This window comes from Meleagris gallopavo, chromosome 5 (assembly GCF_905368555.1).
Source record: "Meleagris gallopavo chromosome 5, MGAL_WU_HG_1.1, whole genome shotgun sequence".
NCBI classification, from domain to species: domain Eukaryota; kingdom Metazoa; phylum Chordata; class Aves; order Galliformes; family Phasianidae; genus Meleagris; species Meleagris gallopavo.
The window spans coordinates 29,806,083-29,830,965 of record NC_139408.1 but is presented as its reverse complement, the minus strand read 5'-3'; the positions used below and the strand labels follow the sequence as shown (position 1 = coordinate 29,830,965).

Below are 24,883 nucleotides of genomic sequence, written 5' to 3'. Positions count from 1 at the left end.
ATAAATACCTTCCTTTCTTTTTCAGCACACAAGAAAACTAAGCAAGAATGTGACTCTAAGCTTTTGATTTTAGACATCAAATTTGATGATAGTGTCTTTTCACTGTCTTCGTGTTTTAGTCAGTTATCTGCTATTAAAAAGCAATTATGTATATTTGTGTAGATGGCACTGTAAATGAGCCAGACATGTCTGCAAATTTCTGTCCTGATCATAAGGCACCAATGGTACTCTTTTTGGACCGTGTGTATGGCATTAAGGACCAAAGCTTCCTCCTTCACCTACTTGAAGTTGGATTTTTACCAGATTTAAGAGCTTCTGCCTCTCTGGATACAGTAAGTATTTTGATATGGAGATTGAGTGCAGTGCTGGATAAAGTGACTCAATTAATTTAATAAATATAACGTTGAGTAAAAATGTTTTTTTTTTTTTTTTAAAGGGCAAGTATATGCCCTCTATAAACCCAAAGAGAAACAGTTCAGTTACATTTTCATTCACTTGTAGTGCTTGAGTTTTGATCATAAGCATTCACTACCACTGGAAGTGTATACAGAACTTGTAATGACTGAAGGCTTGCAGTAATTATGCCATAGTACTTAGAATATTATGTAATATGTTGAATGATTACTTTCAGTTCATGTGTTCTTCCATATTTCACTGAAAATTCATACTTCTGTAGATATGAAAAAATTGAGATGAAAAATGCTACATAATGCTTGGTGACTTTTTTCCCTAACCAGTTTTAAGGAGCAAGCTGCTTCTTTTCTCTTTTCCTTTCTCTCGTTTCTTTTTTTCTCTTTTCTCTTCTTTTCTTTTCTTTTTTTGATTGGTTCAGAGAGAACTGTTTCAATGAGAGAAATGGATGACATGGATTTTCTCAAGTTCATAAAATGACTGTCATCATCATGTATATACTGGGAATACTATGCTAGCATCCAGCCACTAAGCAGATTTCAGGAAAATGCCTCTGTTATGTTTTATAAATTTTTATTTAGTAACCTTTATTCCATGAGATAATCAATTTCTACTTCATACAGGTTTCTCTAAGTACCACAGAAGCAGCTCTTGCACTAAACAGATATATTTGCTCAGCTGTGTTTCCGTTACTCAAAAGATGTGCTCCCCTCTTTTCTGGAACAGAACATCATGCCTCTCTTGTTGACTCCATGCTTCACACAATATATAGGTTATCCAAAGGACGTTCCCTTACAAAAGCACAACGAGACACTATTGAAGAATGCCTGCTTGCTATCTGCCAGTATGTATACCTATGTACAAATTCATTCTTTTGTTTGAAAATAAGAATATGCATTTTATTTTCACATATTATGCATATATACTGCATATAATGTAGAAAGATGAGTGTTTTATTCTTGCATGAAATAAGTGACCAAGCTATATGACTCCAACACCCTTTTCTCTGCTGTCATATGGCACAATCATACCTGTTGTCTAATCACATAAAGGGAGTGCAAAAATTGGCTTTGTGATTTACCCTTCTACATATAGATGAGGCATGGTGAGATTCTTTAAGTTTCAATTTAACCAGTCTAGTGTTTCCTCTCTCATTATTTTGGTTATATTCTCCTAAGGTATTATGTCTGTGTGCATATCAAGTTTTTCAAAGTACTTTTAAAAGTGTTTGAATTCTAATATGCAGAATGATTTCAATTTATATTTCATTTTGACTGGACTCAATGAAATTTTACTAAGCAGATCTTCCTTTTTTTTTCTTTTTCTTTTTTTTTAATTATAGCCACTTACGTCCCTCTATGCTCCAACAGCTATTGAGAAGGCTAGTTTTTGATGTGCCCTTACTCAATGAATACTGTAAAATGCCACTCAAGGTAAATAGTATACTTTCTGTACATACATTCAGCATAAAACTTAGTTCCAGTAATTTATCTTTAGTCTTTATGCTTTCACAGAACAGGGAGCACTGCTTTCTAAAAAATAAAAATGAAACAAAAAATGCTGTTTCTATGAGTTATTTGAAGTAGAGAAATAAATTATAGGTGTGGACATAAATAATATTACATATGTAAATATTTAAACTGAGATTAGACATTCAGACTTCATGAGTGTGTATGACATATCACTAAATACCAATTAATCATGCACATTTATTTCCTTGAAATTCTAGCTTCTGACAAATCACTATGAACAGTGTTGGAAATATTATTGTCTACCTTCAGGAATGGGAAGCTATGGAATTGCAGCAGAAGATGAATTACATTTAACTGAAAAACTTTTTTGGGGAATATTTGATTCCTTGTCTCATAAGGTAATGTCTATAATTCGCATTCCAAAATGGGATGACTATAAAAGAATTCCAATGGTAATTTGCAGTGCCGACTACAGAAGATGCCTGTCTCTAAAATTATTTCATGTAATATGGGAGATATGGCAATGCGTATACCAATGAAGTAATATTCTCATAGAAAATCAAGTGCTGAATCTTGAAGAATTTTCTCTAAACTAATGTAATGTAAGATTTTTGTTTTGATATAAATATAACTTTCCACTGATGATTCCTTGCTGTATACTAACATGTTAATTACGTAACTCTGCTCCAGTCTGCCCTCCTAAACTCTTATAATACTTTTTACTGACATAAAATAGCATTAATTTTAAGAAATGCATGTATATGTGAGTCATATTATTGGTGTATGCACTATAAATCTATGTTATTTGTTTTCAGATAGACACTTTTATTTTGACAGTTTGCTGGTCATAGTCTAGTGTAAAATCTATGAACCACCATTCTAGAAATTAATATATTACTATATTACTGTTCCAAAATGTGATCTTTTGAAGTTTTTAATGCTTTTTTTTTTTTTAATAATTAAAGAGTTGTTGCATTTCCTACATTAGAGGTATCTTACTAAAAGCTTTTTGTACTTAGTTGGTTTCAAAAATCATTGTTATCTGATTTTAATGACATTTATGTCTGTCTTACTGCTGTCACAAGTGCGAAGAGTGTCAGTGCAGCTTGAGATCACAATTGAGTTCAATTTGTCTTAGCATTTTACAAATAAATGAAGATCACATGTTTTTGCCAGTATTGATGGCCCACTACAGTAGTATTTGCATCTTTCTGTAAATGAGCATTAGTCCATTGTGAGCACTGTGTAAACCTGCTAAGCTACAGTGCTCTCTGTTCTTTTTTGTGCTGGGGTAGTTACAAGCTTGGTATTTTCATGGCTTTCAATTGTGTCACTAGAAGTGATTCATTCTATGATCTCACTTCTTCGATTTGTGCCCTAAGCACAAAATGTTGCAACAAAGCTAGAAGAGTTTAAAACTTCAAAGTTTTAACCATTCTACTTGCTGTGATGTATATCAACAAATATCTTCTGGATATCTGGATAAAATGGAACTTAATATTTTCTTAAATAAAGTCATCATTCAAATTTAAATTTTAAAATATCATATAGTCTTTCTCTTTCTTTAACAAAAGAAATATTTCTTCTGTTTATCAAATAATTACAATAGCACAATAATGTTTATTGGTAAATCTTAAAGCCTTTTAAAGGTACATCATTTTGTGCATCTTACAGATGGGGAATCTGAAGCATATAGAAGTGAAGTGATTATTTTTCCTAGGCATACTAATAATTTTGTTTGAGAGCTGGAAGGGGAAGCTAGACCTATGACCTGCTTTCTCTACACTTTTTCTTTTTTTATACTTCAGTGTGTAGCAATTGACCTTGAACTTGTTTCATGGCAAGTTATTAAGGATCCAAAAGTAATTACACTGTGTGTTTTTATAGTTATCTCTAGAGCTAGTTAGACTATTTGAATAATTATTCAGAAGGTGTTAGTTCACTTTGTAACATGCTACAGTAAATACAATCTTTTTCTGACTGGCATGATTTAAACTGAAAACAATCTAGGGGATAGGAGGGAGAAATGGCAATGGCTTCTGCAGTTAAAATTGGAATTAATAATTCTAGAAGGGCAAAGACAGTATTTTATGAATAATTGTTCCAAAAGTAATGCCTCCTATTTATTTCCATGGAAACTACAGCCAATACAAAGAGCACAGTAACACTATTTGATAGAAAAAAATCTCATCTACAAAACACTTTTTCAACATAGTCACCACTGTTAGCTACACATTTTTTGCTACTGATGAGCAACAGCCTACATAAAATGCTTATAAAAATCTGCACCAGCAGAGGTCACCTATTGTTGCTGTCTCCACTGTTGAAATGCACCACCCACTGCCTCACTACACTAATATCTACTACTAGTCTCCATAAGTTTTCAGCAAGTGTTGATGAATGTCAGTGGGTGCAATATTTTCCAAATGAAGAAATTCAGTGACTCACCTTTGCTTTGTTGTGCACATTTGTGTCAGGCACCATTTTGTTAGACCACCCCTGCGCTGCCATATGTCACACAGCAACAAAATGGAATAGAATATTGGCAGGAAAGTTCAATCTCTACTGCCATACCACCAACATTCGCTTCTGATGCCATCAGCCAACATAATAAAATATGAAGCATTACTTTTGGAGCAGCCTTTATCCTCCTATGTCTTGGCAAATAATGTTTAATCCTTCCTTTGCAGGCCTTTCTGGCCCAGGGAGAGTTTAAGATTCATATGTAAATTGTTTAATTTAAACAAGTGACAGCATACTCTTAACAATCATCTTAGTCTTAAAATATATCAAGTTGATAGTGAGGAAAACATTATGCAGCAATAATTTTGCGTAATCTATGTGTAATTTTTAAATGTGCTTTACTGTTTGCATCTTCTAATATTTGTACATATGGCTGCTTGATTTTCACTAACATTTTGCATGTTTTTCTACTGGGTTTTCCAACCAGTTCCTATCTCTCCTGCAGAAGTATGATCCAGAGCTCTTTAGAATGGCCTTGCCCTGCCTAAGTGCTATAGCTGGGGCTTTGCCTCCTGATTATTTAGATACACGAATTAGATCAACATTGGAAAAGCAGACCTCAGTGGATCCAGAAGGAAATTTTGATCCCAAACCCATCAACACAGCAAAGTGAGTTATGTAATTCATCGCGATTTCCTTTCGTTATATATTTTCATACTATTCCTTTTTAACACTTGTTTCTCCTCTGCACATAAAGTTAGCTCGTAATTGAATTTTAATGATACTAGTACTCATAGTAACACTAGTACTGATAGTGAAATGGCCTTTTAATTAACTCTTCTGCTTCTTAAAATATAGAGTTCTAATACTTTTATATTCAGTAACTGATTATTATTAATTGATTATTGCTGTTAAAGTCAAGCCCCTCCATCATCTGTAATTATGCAGCCTAAAATGTCCATACTAATATTGTGCTTCATCTGAGAATGTAGCATTTTAATTATACTATATTTTTATCATAAATCAGACTATAGTAAGGTACAGCCGAATGACCAAACTCTCCTTTGTTTACAGCCTTGTACTTCCTGAAAAGCTGGAGTATATTGTCAGCAAATATGCTGAGCATTCTCATGATAAATGGGCTTTTGATAAGGTAGGATTTATTTTAACACTGGCAACTGTCAGAAGAGGACTACTACAAAGTAATATCTGGGATGATTGGTGAAAAAAAATGTGAATAGCTAAATGATAGGAACTTGTTCAGATTAATGCCCACATATTTCTTTAGGGATATTTGGAAGAAATCTTTTCCTCAAGAAAGTATGTTGATGCTTACAATTTTTTCAAAGTGGTTTGAATTTATTAAGACAAAATTTGATAGGGACTGATTAATTTGTTCTGTTTCTATTTTTCAAAGTAAGAGTTTGTGTTCCTTACCTTAATGTTGCTTTAATAGTGATATTCTTTTAATGTCAGAGATTCAATTTTATTGCAGCAAATCTGTGATATGGGAGAGTACTTGGGAAGTCAAATGTCTTTTATTACTTTGGGAAATAGAGCTTTTCTTTCCTAACTTTAAGACTGTTATGTATCAATTTGGCCTATAATTTTCAAACTTCTCTGCTGCTGTGTTGTCTCTGTTTCACTTCAAAAGAGGTATCGGGCAATAAATGACAGTCAGTAGAAAGTAATGCCTCCTATTTATTTCTATGAAAAGTACAACAGATACAAAGAGCACATTAACACTATCTGATAAAATTCTCAGCTACAAAACACTGTTTTTCAACACAGTCACCACCATTATCTATACTTTTTTGCCAGCAAAGAACAAGAGCCTGCATGCCGAGCTCATAATCTGCACCAGCAAACGTGACCCACTGTTTCACAGCTGCTATGAAAGTGTAGTTGCTAGGAAAATGTCACCCACTCAGTCCATCTTTCATCAACCAGAACAGATGGAGGTTAGAAGGGCACTAAATCTAGACTATGCAGTGGATGTGGTTGGATAGTAAAGCAAAGTTTGGCAATGTACTCCAGTCTTCAAACTCTTTTAGGGCCTGGCATTACTGAAGAGAAAAGTTGTCGTCTTCTCTGGACTTACTCTGGAAGTTTGAGCCTTCAGTTTAGTCAGCACTGTGATGTAGCAGTCAGAGTTGATGGTTTATCTGAGTTCAAGGAAATCTAGAAGAATCACGTCTTTGCTATTCCAAAAGACAATGCGTGTCACTTCACATGCTGAGGGCTGCGTCTTCAACTTTTTCTTCAATGGGGAATACACATTACCACTGCATGGACTGCCATTTTGACTCCTGCTTGTAGTGGTGACACCACATCTCATCATGGCAATTGCACTGAACAGTTATACAGAAATAACAATTCTGCTATTGTGTGGGTCTGTGCAAAAGAATGTTTTCTTCTGTTCAGGTGCATGCATTTTGTTCAGTAAAAATTTCTGGCACAGTGCAGCTATTGGAGTAGATCAGCAATTCAGTATAAGAAAGTAAACTTGCAAATTTGCATTTATTCTTCTGTCCTGCTCTCATTTCAGTATGTATATTTTTTTCAGACTAATAATGGGTGGAAATACGGTGTTTCACTGGATGAAAATACAAAGACTCATCCATTAATAAGACCTTTCAAAACTTTAACTGAGAAGGTAATTGAATACTTCAGCTATATTAATGGAAAGTTACTTGATTTGTGTGTACTGTACTTTTAAAATTCTGTTTCAAATATATATTATAAAAGGAGATTCAAACTATAATTCCTAAGGTTAAAAAAAGAATATCTATATACTACAGTGATTATGTGGATATGCACAGAAATCTACACATAGAGAAATATGCAGTTATAGACATAGGTAGCCAGATATAGAGCCCTGCATGCATTACATGCTTTCATTAGGATGTTTTCATAGGCCTGAGATAATCTGTACTAAAGACATGATAGCATGGAGTTTTTAGGTTGTTGTGGGTGAAGAAATCACTAGCAGTAATTCCTATGGTTTAGGCTAAAATTTAATCTAACATATCTGAAGACAATTCAGTTTTCAGGAAGGATAGTAGAAAATTTTAAAGAAATTGGAGGAGATGCTACTCCTCCAGAGTAGCTACAGAAGTTGGAGAAGAAACATTCAAAATTTTATAAATGGTCTTTTATTTGAATTTCTTAAGTAGGCACAAATGTCTTCAAGTCGTCAAAACACAGAACTGAACTTGCATTGTTACATATTTTTGCAATCATCCATTGTGTGACTCAAATAAGTCATTTACATTTGTCCCACTCTTGACCACTCTTTTCCCATTCAGAAAACTGAGATGACAAAATCAAGAATTTTAATTTCACAAGGTTTATAAATTACTGTGAAATCTTCAGAGAGGAGCTGAAGAATTGTTGGGTGAATTTTTATTGAAGCTGTTTAAAAAGAATATTTAAAGAGAATATTTGAAATTATCTTAGATCAAAAGCTTTAAACCATTTCTAAAATCATGTCTTTCCTTAAAATCTGTCCTGTTAAGTAAGTATCACAAAAATTCTCATTTATAGAAAGAGATGAAATACTTTTATTAGGTTGATTTGAAAAGTCTTTATATGATGCACTCAATTTTCTTTCCCACAACTTTTCAAATTTGTTACTTAGCATCTTTACTTTTCAAAGGTCTAATAACTTACAGACTCTTTCCTAATTTTTTTACTGATGGCTGTTTTTATATGAAGAGTGTATGTATCAGTAGTACTCTGCATTCACAACTAGATATAAATATAGGAACATTAAATTAAAAAAAAAGCCTCATGCTTTTATCTTCAAATATATACTATCGCTCAGCTAATTTATTACACATACTGCCATAATTTTTTTAAATTATTCTGGGTTGTAGAAACTAATTAAATAGATTTCCAGATACAAACTCCCTAACTGCTTTAGAGCATATCACTTGAGATATGATAGTTTTTAATAATATATACCCATCAAAAAAAAAAAAAAGAAAGTAAAAAGTAAAAAAAGCCTCTGACTACTTTAAAGCTTGTTTCTCATGTGGAAGGGATCATAACCTGTGTGTAGATATAATGTAGAAATTTTTATTCAGCTTTGTAGAGTGCAAGAGTTTGTAATGAAGAACGGTCTATTTTTATTGAGTTTTCACTACTTGCTGAATAAAGAAAACTATTTTTATCAAAGGAAAAAGAAATTTATCGTTGGCCTGTGAGAGAATCCCTGAAAACCATGTTGGCCATGGGGTGGAGCCTCGAAAGGACCAAGGAAGGGGGAGAAGCAATGTTACAACAGCGTGAAAATGAAAAGCTCCGCAGCATATCTCAGTCTAGCCAGGTATGGTGGAGTTCAGAAGGAAAAAGGATTGCTTGTTAACTTACTAAGAGATTATACATGACATTTCTTTTAGATTCTTTCTTAATGGAATGTAATTTACAATGTTAGAGTTCCACGTGTGGAAATCTTGTCTTGATAATAATGATAATAAAAACTTTAACACTACAGAGGGGATTGAAAAAAAATCCAATTTTTAAAATGCAACAATGTTCAGAGACCAAATCTACTGGAGAGAGTTTTTGTATATTCATTCAAAGAATACATACCAGAGTATTTAATTCATTTTTTTAATGATAAAAATAAAAAAATTCTTTATCAAACAGAATAATCCGAAATTGACTTTTGTCCAGATTATAATTGGATAGATAGTAAGATTGCTCATATAATACTTTTTGTTAAGTCTACTTGCATATTTCTCAGGTAATTGTCAGGTATACAATGCCTAGTGTTTTGATGTGATATAGACTATTTTTTTCATAATTATTTGTTCTAACATATTGAAACTTCCATTCAATTTATCTGTATCTTGAAGGATAAGGAAAGCTGTTTAAAACTATGATGAGCAAGATTTGGCTAACAGAAAATGTGTCATACCAAACCGTATCATGGATTCTGTTACGTTTCTAGAAGTTCAAACGGTGCCTCGATAGTACCAAAATACAAGATTAAATTGAAAAATGTTTTCAAACAAACATGAACAAAATGCATGATGTGATTTGGTACAGGATTTCAAAATCTTAAATTAGTTTGAAACCATTGATTTGTATGTGACTTCACATTAAGTCTCATGAATAGGTTTGTTGCATTGGAATGTTCAGAGTTGAAACATTTTAAGACTGCATAAATCTATTGCATCATTTTCTTAGTCTGTACATTCCCATAGACAGTAACGTTGGAATGTTCAGAGTTGAAACATTTTAAGACTGCATAAATCTGTTGCATCATTTTCTTAGTCTGTACATTCCCATAGACAGTAACGTCAATAACTGACATTGTAGTTATATATTCACACACATAGATCTGAAATGCTTCTTATTTGAAAATAATTCTTTTTCTTTTCCCTCAGGGAAATGGATATAGCCCAGCACCACTTGATCTCACTAACGTGGTACTTTCTAGGGAACTTCAGGTTTGTATTTGTGTTTTGGATATTTTGTATTGGAAAGATGTTTAATTGATGAATTGAAATTCAACAGGTTTTATGAGTGTGTATGTGACTTCAGCTGTGGTTCACTGTTGTAGTAAGGTGACTTGCCGTATTTACAGTTTCAAAAGCAGATTTCTATTCTTTATCCCAGTGTTGCTTGCTAAGTTCCTAAGAGAGTTCTCATAAAGCTAGGGAAGGGACTCTAAATAGCTTTTGATATATATTTAGCCTGTGCTGTGCTTACTTTGAACTGATACTCCCAATGTTATGCAAAGATGCTTGCTTTGCTGTCCATATGCTGAAAAACCTGACAGAAAGAATTCATGTTATTTATTTCAGAAACCTTCATTGAAAGAAAGCCATAAAATGAGATTACCTTTGCTTAGGTGTTTTGGGTTTTTGTTTGCTTCTCCTTATTTGAGCCCTACAAATACATACTTTTAAGGTGTCCTTTGTGTTAGTCTTCTTTTATTTTATCCACTTTGAAACTCTTCTTTCTCATCCTCTTTCCCACCTTTATTTTTCCAAGTCTTTTCAAGAATAAAGAGATATCTAATTACCTCACTAATATTTATACTGTCTGTCTGTCTTCAAACTTGCATATTACTCTTACTTTATGGTTTTACATTTAGTCTCTTTTTATTTTTTCCTAAGCTCGTTCTGGGGGTAATTTCCTCATCTTAGTTAAGAACCTCAGAGCTGCCTATTTTCTTGGTTGTTTTCTTCACGCTGTTTATTTTAACTCTCCATTTCACTGAAGTTATTCCCTCAGTGCTTTCTTTTTTCCAAAAGTCACAGTGATCAGTACCTGTAGCAGAACTGTCTTCAGAAAGTTCAATGTCAGAGTTCCTGTCTTCTACATTAAGACTTTCTTTGTTCTTGACTATATGTTATAATTATTGTTGTCTAATTTTAGTCATCTGCCCATATTCACAGAATCATAGAATTGTTTGAGTTAGAAGGGACCCTTAAAGGTCATCTAATCCAACTCCTATGTAATGAACAGGGACATCTACAGCATTCTTTCTTCAACACTAGCCCTCCTTCTGCTTCTTTTCCTGCAGTAAGTGTTTCCAAGTGAAAAGTGAAACCACTATATGAGTTACTCTTTTTCTTAGCCTATTCCTCTTTGTTTATCCCTTCCATCTGTTTTCATGGCAATATATTACTTCAATTAATACAAATGATTTCATACTACAACTTGATATTTCCCTCTTCTTTTCCTCATTATATATACTTTTTCAGAGTTCTATTTGTTCAGAAGCTTGCTAGTTTGAATGTATTCATTATCCATGTATTGTAGACATACATGTACAACAAGCTAAAGATGGTTACTTTCACCTTTTGTCTCTTTGATGCCCTCTTTCAACATCTGTTTTGCTACAAGTCCTAACTTCTTATAACTCTTTTATTTTTATTTTTATTTTTTGTAAGAAGGGATTTCCATTTCCCTATTCTTGGTCTCATGAATGAGATTTCCCTCTCCTCAAAAAGGGAATTAATACTTATGCAGTTATAATAGTACAATTTCATTGTTGTTTTTGTTTCACACAGCACGTAAGACTAGTTACTTTAGTTTATCAGATTATTGCTTTGAAATTTCTTATATTTTTTTCTTAATTTATTACTAAAATACCATTTTTCATTTACATTTCGGCTTTTGTTTCCAGTCTTCTTTCATCCAAGAGCTCACTGAATTCACTATTTACAGTGAATCTTTGACACTCTTCTTGAATCTTAGTGTGTCCAACATACAAACCAGTTCCTGTGCTGTACTGACACACCATTATCGGTAATTTTCAAAACCCAAAGCTAGTTTTCCAAAAATTCTTGTCTTGATGCAGTTTTCCCTGCTGATGTTCTAGGAATTATGTTGTTCTTTGATTATTTATTTATTTGCCTGTGATTATCTGTTCTTCTGGTTCTTTTCCTACCTTTGTTATCACTGTCAAAATATACTAGAAGTGTGCTTTTATAAAGGCTCTATATTGCTTAGTCTTAGTTCTGTTTTTTACCTTTCTTTGCAAAGCAGTAAAATTTTAATGCGTGAATTACACGCTTTCTTAACACACACTTACAAAACAAATGCTATTTTTCTTGAATATATTCCTTCTATCTTTATCTTGAGTCTGGGTCCTTGGTTCAGATCTTCCTCCAACAGACCTTTACTTTTTGGTTAATTTATTAATAACTGTAATTGACACAGATGTCGTAGTACTCATCTAGACATGCATGTTGTTATTTTCCATCCTGGCTCTATAGAATGTTAGCTCAAAAATATGGTCTACCACCTGATCCTTATGAGTAAAAGTTTTATTTTTGAGGTTCTATTGTCTTATGTTTTGATTTCTTCACCATTTATTTTTCTTAACTAATGTAGTCATTCCCAACTTGCTTAGGAAACACCATTGTTTAATATTATCGTGTAATTTATTGTTTCTGTGTTTGTACTGAGAAAAATAAAATGTACTTCATATCACTTCGTTAACTTTCAGATTTTTTCATTGACTCTCCCTTTTTTTCATGTAATATAAAAAGTCAAATTTCATGTCTGATGGACTGTGATGCTACCAAACATTACCTATATGATAAATTGTTGCTCTTGTCATTATTACTGTCTATAAGTAGATGTAATGCTACTTCAGTATTTATACAAACAGACTCAAGACTAATACCTACTACGAGAGGTTAGAGTATTTGTGTGCAAAGAGTCTGTATTTCCTGAAAAAGATGTTTTTATTTAGTTTAGTGTCATCATCTGTGCAGAAAGATTTAACTTTCTGTTCTCTGTGTATTGTCTTCTCACTGTCATTGAAAATAGCTTTTGGGGAGGATTGTGGCTAATGCCTACCTTCAGAATAGATTTCTTTCATGCTATTTCAACTCTCAGACGTCATACAATTAGCAAACACTTACTCTCCTTTCATTTAATATATTATAGTCCCTAGCTTAATAAAAACTAGTTTATGACTAAAGCCACTTAAAAGCTAGAATAAGATAATAATTAGAATAATTATTATTAATTTAGCCTTCTGCTGCTTTATTTGAAAGCATCTGTGGATTTTTTTTCCCCACTTTAGAGTGGGAAAATTCAGTTCTTGAATGCATAGACTAAGTCAGCCAAATGGACTGTGGGTGATGTTCCTTTACCAAAGAGCATAGATTATACTCAAGACTGTTGACTTAAGTGAATTTACAGATTTAATTATAATCTTTTAATTTTGCATCATCTTCTTTTTCCTGATGGCAATGTAGGGAATGGTTGAGGTAATGGCAGAAAACTACCATAATATATGGGCCAAAAAGAAGAAAATGGAGTTGGAAAGCAAAGGTAAGTCGGAATCCTGTCAACCACGCAGAAAAGACAAAATGAGGGAGAAGGAAAAGTCTGAAAGAAGACAGTGTAAAACAATCTAAATTGAACAATTTCTGTATTTGAAGAAAGATAAACCTTAGGAAAAAAAAACCTTACAGTTCTCTCAACTCACCACAGGTGGAGGCAGTCATCCTTTATTGGTACCTTACGACACATTGACAGCCAAGGAGAAATCACGGGACCGTGAAAAGGCACAAGAGCTGTTTAAATTCCTTCAAGTGAATGGCATAATCATATCTCGGTAAGATTCTTATTTTACTGAACTATTTGCTTGCATTCAGTGCATTAACAATGATAATTTTCCTCATCTCACTGCATTCTGTTAGGTATTAACATATTTACTGTTTGACATGTCTTCTATACATCAAAGTCCTTGTTACTTTTATGTTCAGAAAGACCCATCTGAAGTAGTGAAGACAGCTAACCTTTTTAATAAGTCCATGATCACAATAAATATAAGATATAACATCATTATTATTCAACAAACAGATTATTCAAAACTTCTAAATTAGCAATTAGCAGCTGTTAGTCTGACTATGGGAAAATAAATCTGAGGTCTGATACTGTAAGAAAATGCCTACATTAACATGGTTCTTAAGAAAAAAGTTCTGAGTTCCCTGAAGTAAGACAAAGTGGTTGTTTTGTGGGCACTTGCTCCTTAACTTGTTCAAATAGAACACTAAATGTTATTACTTGAAAGTACTCTAGCCTATGGGGGCTTATTCTGTCAAAAATAAAAATAGTTTATTAATATGCTGTATTTTTGGTTTTCGATAATATAATTTTAATTTACTGTACCGTAACTAGCACTTGTTTACAATACATAAAAATAACTGAGCATATGCAAAATTACAATTTTGCTGACATTAACCATTTTTTTAGTCTACAATGTGTTCATGAACAAATTTTTTTTTGTAAGCTAGATGGCTTTCGGAAGTTTCTTCCTAACTATATCTTTCTGTGATCCTAAAGAATTTTAGAACTCCACTGAAGTAGGTTTCATTTGTAGCTACAGGAAAAATTGACATTGTAAAACTAGGCACAACTAACCACAAATACTTTTATTTCTTTTCAATCTTGCACTCACCAGTCATGATTTAGGTCATGAATCTATCTCAGGAATAAACTATATATGCTTCCTCAGACTGCTGAAATACTGCTCACATACTGCTGAAATTTTTTCAGATACTTTGACTGCTGTAATAATTTGTCACTTATGTTCTCATTCAAAAGTTTAAGCCATTTTGACTTCAGGTTTGTTGTTTGGTTTTTTTTTCATTAAAAACAAATTGTGATAGTGAAAAATTGAAATAAAATGTGGTAGACAGGCTGATTTTTTTAAGCTGTAGTTGCAGACTTCCCAAGTATTTGGCACTTTAAACTGCCAGTAGCAGAAATGAGGTTACCAGTGCATTGCTTTGTTAGATTGAAATGTACCATGTTTTCATTTGTGCAGCAACATCTCCCCAAAGTTCTTATGTTAAAATACTTATATTTTAGATACATATATCCACAGCTATCAAATCTCTTAGAAAAATGTGCACTGATTTTTATGTTTCTTGCTATGCAATTGGTAAGGAAGAGTTGCTCTGGGAGGTCATTTTATGTTATTAATGAAAATTTACCATATGTAGAAGATTATAAGGAATGGAATGATTCGTAATACCATGATAGTTTATACTATAATCTTTATCAATGCAATTTATCTTAATACTTTCTAATATAGGGGTCTGAATGACATGGATTTGGATGCTTCATCCATGGAAAAGAGGTTTGCCTTTAAGTTTCTGAAGAAAATTTTAAAATATGTTGACTCTGCTCAAGAGTTCATTGCACATTTGGGTAAGTTGCCAATTTTATTTTGAAAATAATTCAAGTTGATATTTAAATATTTTAGTGCTGTGTCTAAATTTGTAGTGACTACTGGTTTTATTGCCTTCAAGAAAGTGTAATTCTGTTTGTTAATTTGTAGATTGCGTTCTTGGACATCTTAGCCAGTAATAAACAGAATGGTTTCTGCTGTTTTAATTGCATTCCTTAAAAACTAAGTGTGTAAATCTATATCAAAGAGCTGTTGTGTTTTTTATTTTTAGACATCTTCTTATTCATGTCTTTATTGTATCCTTGCAGAAGCCATTGTTACTAGTGGAAAAACTGAAAAATCCCCGCATGACCAAGAAATAAAATTCTTTGCCAAAGTAAGTGATTTAATATTTCAAGTAATATAGATTTATATTCTATTGTACAGAATGTGGTGTTCTGTAATCTAAGACTGCTTTTCAGATAACAGAAATATATCTTTTCCATTTTTTTTCCTGGTAAGCAATGAATGGTATGTTGTTAAAGATATTTCCAAACGTGTTCAAAAATATTTCAACATATTTGCTGGGTTCGAGCATTTCCGAATATTTCAAAATATTTCAGTATAATTGTTGGAAAAGATTATATGCGAGAAGGAACATAAAAGTTAAAAGCAACTAGTTTATTAGATTAAATGAAAAACACTGAGTGTATAAATAATTTGATATTTTTACTCAGCATACACTAAAATCATAGTATTGTCTAATTATTGCTTAGTTATTTCTTACACATTTGTGTTGTAAATATACTAACACATGCTGTCAGTAATCAGATTTTTAGGATTATTTAGGAGCTTAAAAACAAGCCCTCTCCTTTTATGGAGCAACAATAATCTGGGCAATTATGTGAACAGTGGAGAGGAAAATTCCTCTTAGCAATGTTTATCAGTGTTGAATGAGAGAAGAGTAAGACTGTAGTATTAGATCCGAAATAGATAGATCTGTATTACACTGTGTAATATTTATGTAACTTTTAATTAAAATTGTAATACTTTAGATTTTAATTTATATGACTCTGTGTCTGAAATGAGAAATCACAACCATTACAGAGTCTCTAAAATACTTTGAATTAACTTTCACCAATCAGGTCATTCTTGCTACAGTTATCATTCTGTGTTCTGAGAAAAATACATTTTGTATCTCTGTGTCCTAGGTTCTTTTACCATTAGTTGATCAATACTTTACAAATCACTGCTTGTACTTCCTGTCTTCTCCAACAAAAACACTCAGTAGCAGTGGATATGCATCAAATAAGGAAAAGGAAATGGTAGCAAGGTAAGTAGAAAATTAAGATACACACAAGAGGGTTCTATCTAGATAGTAAAAACTTTCAAAGGATAGTTCATATAGTTTGCTTTATGGATAGTTCAAAATCTCACTTCCCTCAGATATAATTTTTTAGCAGAATAGCAGATTGTGAATAGCATTCCTTATTTTACTATTATTTAATATATGTCTGAAGAATTAAATTACATATTACAATTTATTAATTACATGTTTTATTAATTATATGTAAATAAAATTAAGTTTCTGCATCATTTCCATCACTTCCACTTGTAATGAAGTTTTTTTATCCTTTTAGTATTCCTGTAGAAACAATGGTAAATATTCAAATACTTAAAAAATTTTATGCATTATGAAGTTACATGTTTTTTAAAAAGTATTCTTGTTTAAAATAGATAGCTCTGAATGTCTCTCTAGTGTCTTACGTTGTGTGATGACAACATGTCTTTATGGATGCTAACAACCTTATTAATGCCATAGTCAACAGCCTACTAAACAACTCTACTAGCATTACCTTCTATTGGCTTCATTGTAGGCTGAAGAATACCAATCATTTCATATTGCTATGTACTATGTTATTACTTGCTCTTTGTAGCATTATCCAGTATTCTTTGGTTTGACGTGAGCTCAAAACCACAGAAGCTTGTCTACTTTCAGTTCAATTGCTAAACAGAGGACATGAAGTTTTGATACAATAAATTAGATTATTTTCCTAAGAGAAGAATGTAAAAAATTCAAACTTATTTGTGTTGTAGCTCTATAATTGAGGAAGGAGTGGGAAAAATCACTAAAATAGCTTGCACGTTAATTTCATGTGTATGATTGTAAATAAATTTTAACAAGAATGATAATATGTAAAAGGGGATAGTATGCATTTTCTGCATATGAGCTTCAGAAGTAGGTTACAGACTTGAAGTTTGACACATTGAAATGTTAACAGCCTTGCAAAATGCAGTCATCTTGTGTGAAAGAATGTTCAGAAGATAACAGCTGTCATTGCCAGACTATGGCACAGATATGACTACGAATATAAAACATGCCATTTAATGCAAGTGTTTTCTTCAGTATAGGCAGAATGACGATAAGAATTTGAGGAAAAAATCAATATTTATAAAATCATTTAAATCTTTCTCACAGTACAGTGTTCTAACAGCAGTTCTCCATCATGTTAGCATCATGTCCTAAGCTTATCTAAACTGTTTTCATGCACCCTTGCTTTCAGCTGTGATGCAACTGATATTCCAATAGCAGTGAAATAAATATTAAAGATTAAATAATACAAAGGAATAGAAAATCTATTAAGAGAACATTTAGGTTGTGAACTCAGAATGGAATGGTAAAATTTAAATTGCTCATATCTAGTTTTCAGGAAATAAAACAGATTTTTAACGAATTTTATCCTCATTACTTCAGTTGTGTCTCTGACTCTTTTATTGTACAGTTAAAGGAAAATTAAAAAATAGTCATATTTTTTTCATGACTTTTGTCACTAGCTTTGTCATGTATGCTTCATAAACATTAACTTGTGTGTATGCACTTTACATATTTCTTCTCATGCTCATGGCTTGTTTTCTAGCTTGAAATGACATAAAATCAAACCAATACAAATAACTGAATTAGCAGTTGGGTGAAAATCTTTTTCTTAAGGAAAAATTTGAAGCTGAAGAGCATACTGGGGAGCAAGTTACTGAGAAACAGTAGTTTCAGAGTTTTGTCCTTCACCTATATCAAATTCAGATAAACTCTTTTCCTGTGACTTTTTGATCAGAATCTCTGTATCTTTATTTACAATTAGATATTTTCTCGTCAGAATACTTGTTAATTAGTTCATCTTGTAAACAGTGTATGAAAAAAAAAATTGTTATAAACTCTTTTCAGAAGTTTTATTTCAGCAAAATGTAAACCAAATTTATACGATAAAGAATAGTTTTCTGGACCTAAAACTTCGCTAAGGTGAATTTGTATATCAGACATTATGAAATGGCTATTTAGCAAGTAGACTAACACTACAGATTTGGTCACAAATAAGCTTTGCCCCTTGTGAAAGGTCCTAGGTATGGAAAATCTGAGTTATTTTTGCAGGAAATTCTGTATTTCTTGCCATTATCCATGTGATGGAAAGAACATTTATGATGCACCATCTGTGAAAGCAGAGAACAATTCCACTCTGTTATTTGGGGTTGAGGATTACTAATTGATTTTGGAGTCTGGCCTTTAGTTTAGAAAGAATAGAATTAATGGCTTTGTGCTAGAATGTCCTTAGAGAACAGCACAATCTTATCTTTGAATATTTTCATGAAGCTTGGAACAAACGGAAGGATGATGAAGAGTTGTCTGAGGCAAATATATGGTACATATGCAAGATGGTATTGTTAGGAAATTCTTGGAATGTAGATCATTGGGAAGTCCTTAGAGGTCTATCCTGCACCATTTTCATCTATTCGTTTTTGTTATTCTAGCTTGCCTGTTTCCTAAGGTTCTTCATTCCCACTACTGACCTATTGTTTGAAATTCTACTACTTCAAGTGTCAGAATTCACAAACAGCTTGTTGCCTTTCCTCATCTTCCCTCCTGTTTTTCAGTTGGATACACTAAGAAGATATCTGCTTCTGTCATCATTAGAATGATATCTAAAAGGAACAAAGTCAGGGAATCCCACACTGGTCCTGTGAACCTTTGTTATATGTCTGTGATGGAGTCTGAAATAAAGGGCATCCAAAGGAATACAGCTAGTCACACCCTAGGTAGATTTCAAAGCTTCTACAGAAAATATCAGTTATATTCTTCACTGAAACGTTCAAGCAGTAGACTGTGGTTTAAGAGAGCTTTCATTTACGTTCAGTTCAAACATTACTGAATTTCAATTTTGGAAATAATTCTGAAGCCTAAAAGATGCTGCTACAGAGTGCTAACACATTTCCCCATTTCCAACATGAGCAAATACTTCATAAGGGAAATAGTATCAAAACCATTAGTAAATGATTCAGTGAGCAACAGAACTAATAAAGTTTAGTTTCTGCTGAATTTGTTTTTCATTGTTGGTATCAGTTTCTGATCAAAGCTTATCCCACTGTTAGGTATTTAAATGGTCTCATGTTTAAATTTTAGATATCAGAGAATGTGAAAATACCAGGATGCAGATTTTTAGGGGTAATTATGGATTCTATCTTCTCTACACAATTGCTCCCTGTCCCAGATTTCTGGAATTCAGTAATTTTTTAGACAATTGTACTGTATTAGATTTAGTTAGAATCAACCATTTGACTCAAAGTTATTCTAGAAAACTCAATTCAGAGGAGACAGTTTCCTTTTAGTTTATAATTTGTTGCCTTTCATTTTTCTACAATCAACATATAAAGTTGAATATTTAGTATGTACTTAAGTAGGAATGTAATCTAATATTTTTATTGCTATTTTTTCCCTCTCTGTTCAAGGTGTGCTATAGGTTATTTTCTGTGGGAGGTTTTGTATTATAATCTTCAAACTGTTTTACTCTTAAGCTTTCTTACTTTAATTGTTGGTTTGTCAAATTTCTTTTGCTTTCCTTCACTCCACTGGACAGCACTGATCACTTTTCTTCAGTACATACAGATTTTGAAAGTAAAGTTTATTTGCTTGTGGTTATATAAGTCCAGGCCTAGAATCGAACCTAGAAGGCTCCATCCTTCCATTTATTTTCCAACATGCTTTTTTTTTTTCTAAATTATTCTTATAATTTATTTACTATCATCTTCTTTATTTTTAGTTTTAGTTTTATAACATCGTTCCTAATATACTGCTTTACTGAACTGTCAGGTATATTTTATGCAAGAGTACAAGATGGTCCTCCAGTAGCTGGTGAACTGGCTCAGGTTTAGGAGGATGGAATTTTCATTTCACTTTGTTTAATATCAGTCTGTGAATGATTCTATGACTTCCCTAACATCACTCAGGTCAAATTTATAAAGCTAGAGAGATATTGATAAGTCTTTTGCAAAACGTCTTCAAAAAGGTGTGTGAAAGAAGTTAGATGTCTAACATTAGAAATTTAGAAACATCTCAGAATTATTTTCCATTCTTAGTTGAGAAAATTAGCTATCAGTATTTTAAAGGAAGTATAGTTTTTTTTCTTCAAATATCACGATGACAATTTATTAAGAGAACACATCAGTTTCTAAGGAATGTTTGCTTTATTTTGTTATATTCTAATTTCATTTGTAAAATATATCACAGACAATAAAAAAAGTCTGCCAAGCTGTCTTTAGTTTTAGAAGTTAAGGTAGCCCTTTATCTTAATTATCCTATTGTTTTGAAAGGTAGGTTAGACATACCAAGCTCCTGACATACTTGCTAGAAATCTTTATTTCAGGATTAATCTTATAATGAGCAGTGGACAAACACAGTTCGCAAAATATTGGCAAAGAATACCTTCTCAAATTGTTTAAATTTATTAGAAGAGTTGTAACATTAGTTTCCCACAAAATATGAAGTAAAATAAGAAAATGCTGCTCAATTTTTATCAAAATTTCTTACTCAGAAATAATTCCTAGACATGAAGAATGACTCAACCACATATTACATAATTGTTGGAAACTTCTATAAGAAAATTAAATACCTCAAGTCATTTCATAATTAGAGAAGCTTAGAAAATTAGAGAATGCAGAAGCTTCTATGATTGTGCTGCTTAATGCATTTATTTTACTGATTACTGTCATCACGTGTGATTCTAAGTACACCTTCCACAAATCATATGTGTTTTCTTTCATATTCTTAGTATTCTCTAAACAAATCTTAATCTTTGTCTTGTCTTGCTGTTTTCTCTTCTTTTCTACTTTAGCCTGTTCTGCAAACTAGCTGCTCTTGTTAGACATAGGATCTCAATTTTTGGTAAGTTGTTAAGAAAGATCTTGATAAAGTTAAAAAATTTGAAGAATATCCAGGTTACTTCTAAAATCTCATGCTTTTGTGGTTGCTTCTTGTTTTCTTTTCAAGACTTATCATACACTAACTGGTTTGATTTCCATCATCTGACTGTTGAATCTGATGGGTTAATTTCTGGTTAGGCCAGGGGGGATGTCGGGAAATAAAACATACCTGTTTCAAAGGTAATGGTAAGAAAACTAAGAAAGAAATGTAGACGCCACAAGATACAAAGCTTGGAATACTGCAGAGTCAAGTGATAAAAATGAAACCTAAGTAGACTTTACTTACTCTTTTCACTCTTTTTATACAAGTACAAAAGTACAAAAAATTTTGGAACCAGTTGCAACTCTCCATGCAGTGACATGGGGCAGGAGATGTATTCCATGTCTTATTTAACTTGTATATTTTCAATAGTGACATTTGGGATCAGTAGATTATCCTACATTCTCTACGTTATTGTACTCTCACTGTCTCTCTCTCTCTCTCTCTCTCTCTCTCTAAACAGGTAGTGATTCTACAACAATGGTGAGCTGCCTGCACATCTTAGCTCAGTCTCTGGACACTCGGTAAGTTGTAAGTTTTCATAACAAACTGTATAGACATAGCAGAGGTTTTCAGGGGCAGTTACATTTTTCCCTTGTTATTTTTCAGAACTGTTATGAAATCAGGATCTGAGCTAGTTAAAGCTGGACTACGTGCTTTTTTTGAAAATGCAGCTGAAGATCTGGAAAAAACTTCAGAAAATCTTAAACTTGGAAAATTTACACATTCACGAACACAAATCAAAGGTGTTTCACAGAATATCAATTATACTACAGTAGCATTGCTACCTGTCTTGACGTCAATTTTTGAGCATATTTCACAGTATCATTTTGGAGTTGATTTACTTCGTAAGTATTTTATTTAATTTTGAAGTTAATTATGTTACAGTAATACAAATACCTTTTTAACAATTAATGACTCAGATTTTCCACAGAAGATAAGTTTGCTTAATTTTGTTACATTTACATACAATACTTACTAGATTGAAGGAGACAGCTTTCATTTTTATTCCTTGTGGTTTTGTTTCCGTATGTTGGAAAAACACTTTTTTCTTCATTATTTTATCTTAAAGTTTCCTTGATTTTTTTTCTGTATTTTAGTTTTAAAATTCCTTGAGATGCAACAATATGTTGTTCCAAAGTTTTTTATATGTATTTAAGACCACAGCTCCAGAACTGAAGATGATTGAAAGTTGGAAAGCAATGAAAAAGCTTCAAGAAGGTGGGGAGGCTCTAGATAACATTCCTAGAGGTTACGCTCATAGACTGCTGTAGTTTAGATTGAAATTATATTCTACAAACATGTTAATCTGCACTATTTATTAACAAATTTCTGCTGGATTCTTGGCATTTTTTATGACCTGTCGTTTTTATATTTAGAAAGAAGTGTTTAGCTGAATAAATACTTATTATCTGCTTCTTATTTTTCTCTAGTGGGTGATGTACAAGTTTCATGTTACAGAATTCTTTGTAGCCTCTATTCCCTTGGGACTGGGAAGAACATCTACGTTGAAAGGTATTGAGTGAAAAACTCAGCACGTGAAAATCTTTTTTTTTTAATTAGGAAAATATTCCTAATGTACTAAAGCAGTTTGAATGAAAAGTGAATCAGAAACAGTTTGAAAATGTTTAATATTCAATTTAGGTTTAATGTAGTTGCCTGTATCTACACAAAGAAATACCTGGCCAAACAAAAGCTGAACAATTTCTCCTGCATATTGTGGTTTACCTGCAGTGTCTTTAGTTGAACCATAGTGAAAGCTATTTTTTTCCATGGGTCTCTATTAAGCTTCCCAAAGTTTGGTTACTGCATGTTACTAGACATGCTGCTGTCATAAGTAGGTCGAGTAATTAATGTCTGTCTCAAGTATTACTCTGAATAGAGTTTCTCAGAACGTGTGTCTAGATCATAAAATCCTTAACACAGGTAGAGCTTCTGACAGCCTTTAACTCTACAAAGAAAACTCATTTACCACTTACTTGCCTTTTTTAAACTGTGAATATTAAAATTTGAAAAATCTAGTGGCTGTGATGTGCTCCAAAACTGGGATTTTAGAACTTCTTCCATTAGAAGAGGCCTATATCCATAGGTACTGCTTCAAAAAAGGGGACCCTAATAGCTGGTCTGTCACAAGACAGAAGCAGATGTAACCACTGAACCTTCCTTATGCTTCTGAAAGCTTTTGTTTAGGCACTCTACATGATCATATAATCAAAAGTTTAAAATTCACAGACTCAGAGACACCAAGGAAATTCAGCTATATAGTCCAGTTAGGAGAACATTTACCTACATTTGCCTAATAATGCTGGTCTTCACTTCCTTCTGTCCAGAATTTATTTAGCAATTCTTTCCTGCAAAATGCAAGGACTTTCTGCAGGACAATTCTTTCTCTCCACCCTGCATGCATTCTTTCTCTCCATCCTGCATGCGAGTTCCTGTGTGAAAAAGATATTCTCACATATATGCATACATTCAGTCACTTATATATCCATTACAAAACTGGGCTCTTCTTTTTCCTCCTTGACTTGAACATCTTAAATATGCTTTGACACAGATCTTGTGGGTAAGACAGGTAGTGCCTCACTCCTACTGTAACTAGGAGTCAGGATGATCACAGAATCATAGAACAACAAGGTTGGAAAGGACCTACAAAATCATCTAGTCTAATCGTCCTCCCACTACCATTGCTACCACAAGCTACTAAAACATATCTTATTTAGTAGCTTGTGGTAGCAATGGTAATGGGAGGACACTGATCTCACAGGAATTAAAAGATTATTGTGTTTAAGTTGCTTTTAGATAGGAAGAGCTCACAGCACAGCCTTCTACTTTATTGTTAACAAACACAGGATAGTTGTATTAGATATAGGTGTAGAATCATGCCAGTTGCCTTCCTAGAAGAGTCTCAGATCAGATATATCTCAGGAAATGAGTTAGTCTCCTAAACTTTCACTAGATTCACTCAGAACCTTAAAATAAGTTGTGTGCAGACATCAGTGTCTAGGTAGGTGACAGGATTTCAAACACACTGCTCAGTATTTCAGTAAAACTGTGTGAGTTGTTGAGCTGACTTAAACTGTTACTGAAATTAAGCAGTGCTCAGCTTTAGGATCAAAATGCCATTTTTTCTTTAACTTCAGGTCAGATCACAAGGAATGTTTTGTTTTTTTTTTAAATGAAAGAATCTTAAAAGGCATGTTATTCCTTCAAGTTGAATAATGCAGTGACTCGTTCCATTTGGTATATCTATATTTATATATCTATATATACATATGCTTACAAAAATTACTTTATGCTATTGTCCCTCAGAACATCTCTAGCTAAATAAACAGCACTGCTAAGAATTTTCAATTCTCAACAGCTATTCCACACACATACAAATATATGTATATGTACATATATATAAAGATGAAAAGTGTTATATTTAAGCAATTTGTACATAATGTGTAACAAAATCTTGTATAAACGTTGCTTCAGAACTTCAGAATAATTTAGCTTCGATTTTAAGTGAGTGTAAGTCTTTTGTTGAAAGGTACTAACTCATTTCTCAGGCACCCTCATCTATACATTTCCACCCCTTTTTTTTTTTTTTTTTCC

The 24,883-nt window shown here is 32.7% G+C and overlaps 1 protein-coding gene across 1 annotated transcript in view; it reads left to right on the top strand.

Moving 5' to 3' along the window:
- RYR3 (ryanodine receptor 3) overlaps positions 1-24,883 on the top strand; it is a gene marked incomplete at its 3' end in the record, with an annotated part of 190,716 nt that overhangs the window by 115,955 nt on the left and 49,878 nt on the right. Inside the window, 18 exon segments of the mRNA NM_001303211.1 lie at positions 163-332; positions 1,035-1,255; positions 1,754-1,844; positions 2,141-2,281; positions 4,852-5,015; positions 5,421-5,499; positions 6,913-7,002; positions 8,527-8,676; positions 9,743-9,805; positions 13,079-13,154; positions 13,317-13,440; positions 14,926-15,041; positions 15,330-15,397; positions 16,212-16,333; positions 21,159-21,208; positions 21,750-21,810; positions 21,896-22,134; positions 22,720-22,801. Coding sequence (NP_001290140.1) covers positions 163-332; positions 1,035-1,255; positions 1,754-1,844; positions 2,141-2,281; positions 4,852-5,015; positions 5,421-5,499; positions 6,913-7,002; positions 8,527-8,676; positions 9,743-9,805; positions 13,079-13,154; positions 13,317-13,440; positions 14,926-15,041; positions 15,330-15,397; positions 16,212-16,333; positions 21,159-21,208; positions 21,750-21,810; positions 21,896-22,134; positions 22,720-22,801 — 2,107 coding nt within the window.